The following is a 13543-nucleotide window of genomic DNA, read 5'->3' on the forward strand; positions in this document are numbered from 1 at the left end:
GCCAATTTAGCACCGGCCCATGCAAGGTTATCCACACAGGCTAGATGGCCTGGCAATATGTCACAAACAGGACCGAAGCCAGGATTTTATAAATACTACGGACAGGAGGCCAAAGTCTCCCAGTGAAACTGCTGAAGGGGTGTCATACTGAACAAAACTCATTTTAGAGGGGGTGAGAGGAGCACATGAATGCAAACATTTTGCTTCACGCTGAGTTTAAACCCACTGTAAGCATTTTTGAATTGCCATCTCATTTTAACTGTTTACTTTCTGTAAGTGTTCCCTATGGATGGATAACTGAACAGGCACAGGCCCAGAGTGTCAGGGGGCTCCCCTGGCCTTCATCTACAACTTGTCACTCAAAGAGACATCAACCAACCAGGAAGAGAATCAAAACGACCACAAATAAATATAAAACTACTAAGAGACACAAAACAGCTACAGAGACAGAAAATGACTACAAAGAGACACAAAACAGCTACAGAGAGACACAAAAACACAGAAGTGTGTCACAAAAATAAAGAGACACACAACAAGAAGAACAAAAAGAGGCTAGACAACTAGGTGGAGAAGCCTTTTTCATGGCTGTGCTCAGGGGGCAGATTATGAAACAATGGGCCATTATAAAGCCTTCTTCTCATGCCACACATTGATTTTGATGATGAAGTACGAAATACTTTAATCTCCATTTTAATATTCTAAATCCAAGAGTTAATATGGCAACTATGCCAACGGCTGCGCATGTACATGCTGTGGCCGGTAGCTCCCATGAATTTCTCTGCATTTTAGTCTTTATTTAATTTTTTTCCGTGTTTATCACCAATGGCATATGCAGGAATACGTTCATCAACATCTGAAAAGGAAGCGTGTGGATGAAGTGCAGCTGCCCTTGAAACGATCACCGCTCCACCGCCGACCAACCAGCCAGACCTGCTGGTCCAAACGATACCGAACTGCCCCAGGGAGGAGAGCCAAGATAGAAGCTAAGCTAACCCAGCTAGGATCCGAGGCTACTCCACTACCCAGCATGCTGCTGGCTGTCTGATGTTCTGTTGCAGAAAAATAAGATGAATGAAAGCAGCGGGAGCTCGGTGACTGTTGAGCCCACATCTTCACAGAGACCTGGATCCATCGTGGTCCAGGATCAAGCTGAACTTGACGGGCGGACAGCAGCACAGAGAGCAGGACTCTCAGGACCAGAGGAGGAGGACTCTGTGTTCACATCGTGATGCCTGCTGCTCAAACACAGTCAAAGTTGATGGGCAATGTTTCCATGATGTCGAATTTCTAATGTGAAGATGTCGGCCATATTGCCCAGAGAATTGTTGTTGGTGCTGCTGTTTACATTCCTCCTGATGCAAATTTTAAAAAATGCACTCCAGTAATGTAAAACTGTTTGTTTGTCATGCGTTTGTTGTTACAAATGGGCTGCTGAAGTAAAGCTGACGGGAGTTTTGCAGGTATTTGGTCATAAATAAGTAAGTGTTGGAAAAATTGGAATATTGACCAGAGGTGATCAGTTCCTTCTGACGGGGCCTGAATGAGTGTAGCTCTGTCCTACCAGACCATCCAACCGGACAACCTTTATAGCAATAAAGTTAACCCAACTTAAAGCATGCGACGTCATATAAGCCCAACTCGGATTTTAAGATGTCCACGTAGTAGTTCCTAGAGGAAGTTGGACTTCATGAGCTTTGTCCTTTGCCATCTACTGTTGCTTAATATCTGACCTGACACACACTGCTGTAAATGCACGGCTGCCTGCTCAACACCCGCACCACAGAAGTCAAATGACAGACTGCGTCAGAGGACGAGATTTTATTTTTCACAAGATAAATACATTTAAAAAAAAAGAAAAAGTGCTGCAAAGTCTGCTGAACTTTTAAAATAAACCCTCCCTGTGTCGTAGGCCGAGGTCTTGGCCTTGGAACTGCATGATGGAGGGAAGCATCCAAAGCAGGGAAATCACTTCAATGGAAACATCTCAATGCAGAGCTATGATCTCAAAGAAACAAGATGGTGGCTTACAAGGCAAAGTAGGAGGAGCAATCGATTCTTGTCAAAAGCATGTACATCCCTGCTCTTAATTCAAAAGTGTTTGGGACCGATACAGGTGAGCATGATTACTGTATTATTTTAGACAGAAGCTTCTAGTCAGTGTCGAAGTGAAGTTGGCCAAGACCAAAACATTGGAACGGAAAAATCCTTTTTTTCTGACCGCTGTCTGTTGAGTTTGGGAGAGCTGCTGTTCTCCTTCTAAACTACTGTCCTTCAGGCACTGGCGGAGGAGGAGGAGGGGGGGCACCTATGCAAGCACCTGCATCCAATATAAGGCGGTCAAAGCAACAACAACAAAAAGTCTGAATACAGTTATGAAAACAACAAAGACGAATAAAAAGAAAGTAGAACACACAAATCATTCGTTAACCAAAGGTTGGAAGATTGTCGTATTCATCATAATGAAGCGGTTGTTGCAAAGGAGGGAGCCTTTGTTTGTTGATGTTACCAACACGCCGCTGTCTATTTTTAACTTTTAAAACAGCAAAGTGCAAAAGCTGATATTTCATTCCTGTTAAATGTACACATCCAAAAAATAAAATGTGGATATGATCGCCATAACTGCTTTTCAAAGCTTCTTCTTTTTCGTCATCATAAACTACAGTTTGTAAAATGTGTTGTCTGTTTTTTTTGTACATGGTGTGATTTGAGAAGTGGTGCGCGTAGCCACAGGAGGAGGAGGAGGAAGTGGAGGAAGAGGGAGAAAAAAGGGCAAGTGAAGGGTCAAATGAAATCTAATGGGGAATTCCAGGGGGAGATGGAAACAGGAATAGATGCCTTCTCAGCTGGTATTTCTAGCCGTTGTGTATTTATAGAGTGGGGGGGGGGGGTGGTAATCGATAGGCTCATTAAGTCCTCCTGATAGGAACAGTTCGACAGAAACGTTCACGCACAGCTCCCGTCGGCGTCTTTAAACTCGTCTGCTTCCACGCGGCCGTGAGCGCCGCCGTCACCTCTTCCTGGACGAGCCTTCAGTTCCGCAAAGCGGCCAACCTGGAACCGTGGCAAAAAGAAACATGGGAGAGATTAATTGTTTGGAGCTACAGTGAAATAAGATACAAGCTACAAATAATAATAAATAAATGAATAACAGTCACATTTCCCTAACCTTCAGCGTCATGAACTATGACAGAGATACATGGGGCACGAACACAGCATCATTAGATTCACCTAAAGCTGCTACAAGGATGGCATCACACTGCTCATCTCTATTTTGGAGGACCGAAAAGAAAAAAAACACTCCCTCCAGATGTCATTAAATCAACTGAAAATCTATCTCAAAAACGAAATGACATCATGTATACTTAGATCTGAATAAAGCTCTAGTTGGTTGCCAACCAGGAAGTTAGCTTCGCGCTGGTTCCCTCGACAAAAAGCTTTTCATTGCTTTTTGGATTGTTGGAGAAAATGGTTCTTATTTTGTTCAACCAGGTAATCTTCACAAATGAACACCACTTTAGGATTTCTGAAGCTTGAATACAATCGTCAGAAAAGAAAAGCTAATGTTAGGCTATAAATCAGGGGTGGGCAAACTTTTTGGCTCGGGGCCACATTGAGTTTTAAAATTTGACAGCCGGGCCGGGCCAGGAGCAGATGAATGGAGTGTTTGTGTGAACTAATATTAATTACAAGTAAAAGCCATGACCTAAAAAGTAACTTGCATTTAATTCCAGTGGGAACAGTGCTGTTGGTCTCCCTTTTTAACCAGTGCGTCAACGTCTGGTGTCAGTTTGGTTGTGGCAATTCTCAGAACAGATCTGAGGTGTTGAATCAGACCATTAATCTGACCTCCTTCACTCAATCTAAGTAAAATATGTTGTGGGGACATGTAAAACATGTTGTTCTATGTCGGTGGTGTCTTTTTAAGCTTGCAGCTGCATTATAAAATATATATATATATATATATATATATTTTTTTTTTAAAGTTATTTTAGAAAAGGTTTTTTTTATTGCATAAATGCATATTTTATCATGCACTTACTTATTAAGCAGTCATTTTTGACACCGGTTTTAGTGTACAGGTTAATGACTGTGGTCTTTTTAGCAGCTTGATTCTTTGAAGGAATCATACAAATATTTAACTGTCACATGTAACATTGTCAGAGCTCTGCTCTGTGAAGTCTTTCCTCGTCTCTCCCCCGTGTCACGGTGTGGGTACATCTCACTGGCGTCAGGAAACATTATTTTATTGGTTAAACTGCATCACGTGACGTGATTTACAACGCATTGGTCGGTGTTTTTCCTGCACAGCTGAACAAGTGCCGTAAATGCTAGAAAGGAGCGTGAATAACTCCGCTGCATAAAGCAAAGGCCCGTGACCCACTGAAAACGGGTCCGCGACGAACCACCAGTTGAGAATCACTGGTCTGCAGGATCGTGACGAGCGGTGAACAGATGTTGGCGTGGCGTGTCTTCCGTCTCTTCCCGTTTCCTTCACCTACATTCCCCTGGGTCCTAAGCCCCTCCCTGTACAGCTTGTTATCACCCTCTTTGCACCAACGTACATTTATAACAAATACCACGCATATTACGGTAATCAGCGTTGCATATGTGTCAAACTCTATCGGTGCATCTCCGGTCTGTCTTTGTTCATCCTGCATCGCTCTGTTCTGTTCTTTAATGTAACGTTACTGGAGCGACGGAGCCTCTCCCAGCTGTTAGCAGACTGTTGTGCTAGCAGGCTCGCTCGCGAGCTGTACCCAGCATGCAGTTCGGCGGTGACATTTTATAAATGTACAATTATTAGTGTTACAAATTGTTTATGTGTCACAGACTGTGTGCTGTGGTGTTTTTCTCTGTTGAAGAGCGTTAGTTGTGGGTTAATTGTTGTGTTATAAAGGTATGACCATGACTAGAGTTCCCGCTCAATACATATAAGACAACTAGCGCTGACAGCAGCAAAGAATACATTTAGCTGCCTGTTGAATGCAGACAGCAGTTGTTTCGGCTATGCACCGGTGTAATGGTGTGTGAAGAATTCATATCATACCGGAAATAAAAAAACCGGTATACTGCCCAGCCCTAGTCTTTATTATACTTTGGGCAATTTTGTACCAATATCTGACGGCCGGATTAAAAGGCCCGCTGGCCGTAGTTTGCCCATGCCTGCTATAAAGGAACTACATCACTAAGATGACGTTTAGTTGTCTCATTTAGACACTTTTTTAAGACACGTAGGAAGCTTCTAAAGTCAACAGACTTATTTGATATCGTAGACCAAAACGTTTAAAGTCTCTTCAGCTTGTGTTCAACACAGACAGTATTTCAAGGCATCTAACCAAAAACAGGGAACAACCACAACCCCTCTTCAAAACACCCCTATCAACTCTGCCTTCAAAGCTTCAAGCTGCCCGCCTGCTTCAGCATGAAGCGAGAACAGCTGCCAGAAGCCCGTCAATAAGGAGATAACAACAACGCCGCCTAATGAGCATCTGACGTGTTGGCGTGTGAAAGCTGGTAGCTGTGTCGTGTCCTAATTATGTTTCCTGGAAATAACTTGTGATAATACGGAAAGACCACCACAACAGCAGACGACAAAGAACTTCACTGACATCAACATCAGTGTAATTGTTTTGAGCAGCTCTTCTTGGGTCGTCAAAAATAAAACAAAAAAATATTTTCTTTATCAATCAATCAATCAATCAATCTGTTGACCATTTATGATTCATCACTTAGTATCGAAAATGGTCAACACAATATCCCAGAGCCCACAGTGACATCTTCCTCAACCATAACAGATTCATAATCCAACTAAAGAATCGGTCATGGTCTTATATTGTACCTGGACCCAGGTCTTGCCTCCTGCCATGGCCCTGCTAACACCCACTGCTACTACCATTATTATTAGTATCAGCATGAAACTTTTTTTAATGTTATGTTTGAACATGCTAATATGGCATTATCTAATGGTAACTTTTGGTGAATTTAGGAGAAAACTACAGACGCAAAAATAAACAGTGAAATGTGTATTTCAAGAAGACCTGTTATGGAAGCAAAATCGCCCGAAATCTTTAAATTGACCAGTGCATGAAAAACAATGTTTTGGCCTGTAGGATCTCCCCTAAAGGACCAATTACGACCAACTACGAAGAAGCAACACAAGAAACTGTTGTATCATCAGGATGTCCTTGGTTCAAAGAACATATTGTACATTTTAAAGTTAAGGCTGCCATAGCCCATTTTGACTGTACATGCGAAACCGCTGTCTAACCTCAGTTCATTTGACTAGCTTCTCCATCTGAGTTGAACATATTGTTTCTTGCAACAGTGTTCTGAGTGTGGGGGTGGTAGCTTGCTGTGCAATCTAATTTCCTGATCTCATGCTGTATTCTAACTGCCAGTTCATGTGATTCTTCTTAGACCGGCACCAGCAAGCCCCCGTACCCCATACCGGCAGCGAAAGTCGACCCCAGATCTACTCGCGACGTGGAAGGAGCTTTTGTCCACGTGGCGTTATGACTAGCTATAATTGCGTTTTTCGGCGCTGTGCCAGTCATATTTGTTAATTCCACTTTGATAAGATGTGGACGTATTTGTCTTGACGTCAAACGTCAAACGTTGACGTTTGTGGACTGCCATTTTGAACCCTCGAGTTTGGCATTTCGGCTATCGCCATCTTGGATTTTGGCCATGTCCATCTTGTTTTTTTGCAACCAGTGAACAGAAGTGACCATATTTGGACTGCGGAGGAGTGACGTAGAGACGCCGTATACAGCTCTGGTAGCAACTTGTCAATCACAAGGAGCCCGCCTTAAAGCATCCCCTGCTTTATGGTCTGTGTGACTCTAAATGGATCATAATGTACTAAATGAACATCATGCTGTATTGAAGAAGACTTGAAACTGGAGATTGAGACATAAACTCATGTTTACTGAGAGAATAAATCAAGAGAGAAGTAGAGCCATTTTCTCATAGACTTCGATGCAACCAGAGGAGTTTAAGGCACTTCAGCACTGGCTTCACTTGCCGCAACTAATGGTTTTTTTCCATTATGGATCAATGTGTTGATTTGTTCTCGCAATTAGTTGTTTGGTCAAACAAATTGGGGAAAAATATCCCAAAGCCCAAGAGGACGTCCTCCAATGCCTTGTTTTGTCCACAACTCAAATATAGTCAGTTTACTGTCATATAAACCATAACATATTCACATTAATGAAGCTGGAATCAAACTTTTTTTTTCTTCAAAATTAATCAAACTGATCAATCAACCAACGACCAAAATTGTTGGCCACTAATTTAATAGTTGACAACTAACCAATTACTTGTTGCAGCTCTATCCTGAACGTACCAAACTTGTAAGAAAGCCCTGCCACACATTTGAAGTGGGTGATAAGGGATGACTGAGAGGGATTACCTTTTTCTACACATTGTTTTCTAGGAAAATCCTGCATTGTATACCTTTAAGGACAAATGAGCCGGCAACGCAGATGTTGCCTCTAACCTGAAAACAGGTAGTTACGGGACGGAGCACGTTGTCCTGTACCGAGCACAGGCGCCGGTCCTTACCGTCGAGACAGTATGTCCTCCTTGTCCTGGCTCCGCGAGCCCTCCGCTCCCACCGAGGTGGCTCCGGCGGGCAGCTGGCTGAGCTGGTCCATCACCTCCAGGCCGCTCTCCTCCGCTATCTGGTGGATCAAGTCGTCCACCTGCTCCTGGGGCGTGGTCAGTGTCATCGCGGAGCTCATGGAATCCTCCATCACCTGGTGTAGGGGGGGACAGGGATGGATGGAGTTGGGAGTAGGAGAAAAGAAAACTTAAGGGAGTGCAGGACTGGGTTTTTCTAAAAGCATTAAAATACATGTACAAGACCAAATGCACATCATCTGCAGCCACTCACTGAGGTGTGGACGTCGAGGTTCTGGACTTGGCTTTCAAACTTGTCCATGACCGCAGAGACCTTCTGGAGATCCATGGAGCCCAGAGCTTTGTCCAGAGATTTGGTCACCTGGGCCATGTTTTTGGTCACCTGAGGGGAAAAAGAAGAAAAAACCTTTATGACGCGTGTCATTCTGGAATGACAGAAAACAACGTAGTAATATGAAAATAGCTTTATAATCCTGCATCGGTAGAGCGGACCGAACGCAGCAACTCACCGCCTTCATGGTGACGGCGGTCTGGACTTTGGAGGCCACCGCGTCCACTCGAGACGACATGCGCAGCCAATTGAGGGATTCATTTTTCTTCCGGATGGCATTCTCCGCATACACTCGGGCACATTCCACGTTTTTCTGCTGTAAAGCCTGGCGATGAGACAAAGAATCTGTCAACTTTGAAAAGCTGTGTTCGCAATTCATCTGGTATACCTCATTCAGTAAAATCCTCCATGTGTAAGCGTGTTGAGACTGATGCACAGCATCACAGTTGCATGATCTTTAGTGTCGACATTGTAAAGAAGCTTTTTAAAAATGGCGTCAACAAAGGCTGCACCTGAAGAGGCTTTTCATTATGGAGGTATGTTAGGATTCATTCTGACTTTTACCAAGTATCTTGTATGTCACAGGATGATGACAAACACTCATTAAATATTACCAGATCCCACAGTGACGTCTTCAAATGATTTATCGAAACTGCCAAAATCCAAAGTACAGTATTCCACTTAGAAACAAGAAATTGGCCTTTTTGGTCCTGCTCACAACTAAACCCAACACGATAACCTGTGGATGGTTGGGAGGGTGAAACCGGGCTTTAATGAATTTTCTTAATTGGGATGATCGTGAATTTACTCACATGAAAAACCTGTTCCAGCTCGATATCACGCAGATAAAAAAATAAATAGATCCTGATTTCCTTTAAATACAGGAATTATCATGTAAGACAGAGCAGACTAACACAATGTTCGGATTTTTCGAAAATATATTTCTCCTTTAAATTAAAATGTATATTTCTCTATAAGGGGGACCTCATGATTTATGATGTCCTATTTATGATAAGTTGTTTTTCACCAAGAAAGGATGTACGTCCTATCTGCCACGCAGTCAAAATACTTGCTTCTTCAAATTCCGGTATGTTTAAGTGTCATTTTAATCGTTGGTTTTTTTTTTGCATATTTTGATCATTACAGGGATAATATAGTGAATCGCAATTTTTGTGGCCAATCCTGACATGAGATCTTTTCATATCGTCCCATGTCTAGTTGGACCATAAACAATTAATGTTATGGGGACAGTCAACTACATATATATATATATATATATATATATATTTTTTTTTTTATATATTTTTTTTTTATATAGTTTTCTTGCACAAGTAAATAAAAGCTGCTTTGGAATCTATTTTTATTTCTTGAATGAATTTGTATTTTATTCACTTGCAGTTGGTATATGCCATGTGAAATTATAGACTGTGTATAAGAAGTGGACATAGTCAAAGTGATGGCACCTTCGGCATTGGCTTCACCTCTGAGACCCGGAGGCTGCCGTCTGGTCTGCAGACATTGACTTGTGTCCTTGTGTTCTACTCGCCTGCACAAGTTGTGGGCAAACATTGGATGTGTTGGTGGAGGGGTGCAATATTAGTGCGAGTGACCGATGATGTACTGTAGTGGACCAAAAGGAGACATTCTACAGAACCAGGTTTCATTTGGTTTTAAAATACAATAAAAAAAAATAAAAAAAAGGTATCACAAAAGTAAAGATATCAAATGGAGAAAAGCAGGCAACTCTTTGCATTTGTTATCATTGCGGGTTTAGTATTTGTACCATATACATATTTAAAACAGTTTATCAACCAAAACCAAGCATCTAAAAACCCACTGATCAGGTTTTAACTCTCCATGTTGTAGCTTGTGCTGCCCGATAACAACAGGGCGTTTTTCATCATGGTTCTACTGTGAGGATCGCAACTTGAAAAGTGGATCGTTAATAAAGTTAGTAAAATCATAATACTTTCAAAAATAATGAAAACCAACAGCAGCTTCACATGCATGTGAGGGTGTTAGACGGGACTTGAGAAGTGGAGTGACGAAATATCTCTGACATGCATTAAAACAGGGACAGTGATGCCTACTGACCTTATAGCGGAAATATTTACCGTTTAAACAATTAGTCTATAATAATAATAATAATAATAACAACAGTGATGCATCAGTTTCACAAAACAACAGGCACTCTACATCAATGCTAAAGTTGTACTGCCTCCTGCTGACTGATGAGTGGAACTCCCTGCTGTCGTTTGACCAGAAGAAGAAAATAATCGACTGATCAAACAACTAAAAAGATTTCTAATCATGGAGCTCCATGGCAGGAAAAGGTTATCGGACAAGGTGAAAACAACTAAATATATCAATAAATATCATCGTTAGTTTCAGAGTATTCAAAATAAAGTATAAAAACAACTTTTTGCCTTTCAGATGAAGACATAAAAAGTTGATGGGAGTGTGACATGCAACAGAGGGCTTCCATAGACAGCATTGAACATTGTAGGACTCTGTGATCACAGCATATGTACGACACGCACGTCAACCCTTCAGCCCCCACGATGCCCCGGTGGCCTGAAGCTCGGACCAGTCGGCTCACCTTCTTGACCTTGGCCTGCTCCTTCCCAGACTCCTTCTCTGCCTTCTTGGACAGTCTCTCGAGCTGCTTGGAGGTGAACTGTGAACCCCAGAGAAAGAAGTACAGCAAATGAGTAAATAATACACAAGTTGTAACAAGCTTGATATGGATTAAACCTTCTCAGAGATACATACCTTTAGCTGGAAGAGTGTGTCTGTGGAGACAGTGAGAGAGTTATGCTCTGTATATAATGTTGACTGTCACAAAGGATTGTCTTTTACATAGCAATATGCTAACTCTTACATTACTAAAACATGAGCCTTTCATTCTCTGAGATTGATGGTAAGACGTTGTCCACACTGTTTTCTTTGCTTTAAGAACCGATGTGAGGGTCCCGGGACAGAGGATGTCGTACCTGTACAGATTGTAAAGCCCCTCTGAGGCAAATTTCTGATTTTGGGCGATACAAAATAAATTGAATTGAAGATGGGCACATTTTCACCTGAAAAAATACAACAATTATGACAACAAATATTCTCCAAAATATGCTAGATTTACACAGCCTAAAACCCTCAAAATTGTTGTACAATTAATCATAATGGCGGAAATCCCGTCACAAAATACAAACAGTACAGGAAAAAGTCAAATAATTTATTGTATTATAAACTTTAAAGTATTCCGTTTCTGCAGGGGCTGTTACGGTAATGGAGTGGTCTCACCGACGTCACGATCTCCTTAGTTACGAGGTCGGTCGGCCATGTTGGAGTACATACAGAACCTACATGGCGGCGCGTAAGCAAGGAAGTGCGGCGAAAATACCATACTTTGAATCACTGGATAGTGCATCAAAGGTTCGCTACCTGGCCAAATTGAAGGTTATTGGTAACTTGGATCCTTATACGATGAGTGCAGATGGTTTCAGTGCCGATCCTACTTATCTTCCATCGGTAAACTACGCCAACATCTACACGTATCTCGTGAACACCCCGAGTCCTTACACAAAAGACGAGCTGGAGTGCTACAAAGGGCTCGACGCTTATAATCAGTTTGTCAGTGGATGGGTCCGAGACGTCAAAGCAACGGTCGTCGACAATTCTCATCTCGTCATTGGAAGGGTTAATATATACAGATCTGGTCAGATATTTAGCAATATTCAATGTTTACTCAGTGCAAACAGACACGTGTGTTTGTTTACATTGTACATGCACGTCATTGTGTGCGTGTGTGTAGGAATTCACTTTCAACTAACTCCTAACTTCATCCCCCCCCCCACACACATATATATATATACACACATATATATATGATCTGACGTTAAACTCATATCAAGCAATGCTGAGGCTGCATCTCTGTGTTTCGCCTGTTGTACACGCTCGACACGTCTCTGGTACCGACTGCTGTCACGGGCCGATGAAGCTTCGGTAACCTTCTCATGTAAAAGTTTAATTTATATTTCCTTTATTAAATACTGTTCACAAACGAATTTGTAAATAAAATCACTGACCACTTATAAAGTGATCCGCACATACTCTAGTGTACGCCAAATTCCATTCCTTTATATCTCGAGAGATGCGTGACAGCCATTTCTCGCGACGTCGCTTGGATAGCTCCTTCGTGTCATTTCCTTGATGTGTAATGACCGCTGGCAAACGAAAGAATGATTTCTTGTCTATCAGCTCTGCTGCCACAACCAAAGACAGCACAAAAGTTCACCACCGATAGGTTATGCGACTCAGCCGTGCATGCCAGTGGCTTTGTGTGTACTCCAACATGGCCGACAGCTAAACTGTGACGTCACACGAGACCACTCCATAATGGGAAAACAATAAAACATTATTTACTGCAAATATATTATTTTATTTTTATATTGTTACAACTAATACAACAATGTATATTAAATACAACATTCTCACCAGGATTCAATAAGCTACTGTATATTTCAGTTGTAAGTCTTAATGATTTTATACAAACCTAAAGGAGTGTCTACGTTTGTCGAAGCTACACTAATCAAATTACTGTTACATTCCTAATGTAACAGTAATTTGTTAGGAAATGATTCACTGACAGTCATCGTTAAGATAAGATGTTAAATCAAACCAAAGGCCAAAATAATAGTCAGGCTGGGAACTACAGTTAGATAATGATAAAAAATAACCTTCTAATCATAACAGGTCTGACAGCTAACCTAGCTAACCAGCCACCCAAGCTAACAAGCTAATGTTAGTTATCTGTCATTAGATTGGTGGTATAGCTAAAAACAGAGGCAACGTCTATCAAAACGGACCATACCATCCATGGCGAGACGAATACGATTCCTGGGGATCACAGGAAAAATACTTTCCGGCTTCCCAACAGTCTCGTTTTGGTTTGTTTTGATAAGGCGGTGGATCCGACTTCCTGGTCCTAGAGGAGTCACGTGATTTGAATTCCTGGATTCTTCGTTCTTCTTCTCCTTGATGTTTTTTGGCGGTTGGCAAGCGACGAAGTGGTGCATTACCGCCATCAAGTGGCGTGGAGTGTGGAAAAAAACCTTTCCTGAATAGCTCTTCACAATTATTGAACCTGAGTTGATCTTCAAATGAAAAAGTCCTAGCATGATCCACCTACAGATGAGACATACCTGAGACGCTGATAATCAATAGATGACCTTTCGCCCCTAATATATTGATCTTAATTAATAATTCCTCCGTCTACATCAGGTCATACTCCCCAATATTAAAAACAGTAGAGACTTTCCCTATTAACTTATGCTTGTCTGATTCATAGACTGTATATTCCATATTATAAACACAACGCTTCCTATAGCCTCTTTACTCATTTGTTACATCCCGCTTCAAATGCAATACCTCCACCTATTGTCAAATATTGCTTAAACTGAATACCGTTCAACACTGGCAAACAGCCTCCATACATTCCAAAAATATTATCAGCAAATATTGCTATCTTTAAATATATACTCACAAAAGTATATTGTTTTGACTACGTTTGGAAGT

The 13543-nt window shown here is 41.7% G+C and overlaps 1 protein-coding gene across 1 annotated transcript; it reads right to left on the reverse strand.

Annotated features, from left to right (window-relative positions):
• Window positions 1–1784: 1784 nt before the first annotated feature.
• On the reverse strand, window positions 1785–12961 carry chmp1a (charged multivesicular body protein 1A). Its single transcript, XM_079276011.1, has 7 exons — window positions 12840–12961; window positions 10745–10764; window positions 10572–10649; window positions 8151–8297; window positions 7895–8023; window positions 7564–7757; window positions 1785–3051 (listed from the first exon to the last, which is right to left on the reverse strand). The coding sequence occupies exons 1-7, from the start codon at window positions 12844–12846 to the stop codon at window positions 3030–3032; spliced, it is 597 nt and encodes a 198-aa protein (XP_079132137.1). The 5' UTR covers window positions 12847–12961; the 3' UTR covers window positions 1785–3029.
• Window positions 12962–13543: the final 582 nt, after the last annotated feature.

This window comes from Melanostigma gelatinosum (genome assembly GCF_949748355.1).
Source record: "Melanostigma gelatinosum genome assembly, chromosome: 1".
NCBI classification, from domain to species: Eukaryota; Metazoa; Chordata; class Actinopteri; order Perciformes; family Zoarcidae; genus Melanostigma; species Melanostigma gelatinosum.

Bases quoted from the DNA above. Each gene is read 5' to 3' on its own strand.
- chmp1a (XM_079276011.1), bottom strand. The intron at 8,298-10,571 runs GTGAGCCGACTG...TCTCATCGCCAG, and splicing joins AGCAGGCCAAGGTCAAGAAG to GCTTTACAGCAGAAAAACGT. The intron at 8,024-8,150 runs GTGAGTTGCTGC...TTTTCCCCTCAG, and splicing joins CCGCCGTCACCATGAAGGCG to GTGACCAAAAACATGGCCCA.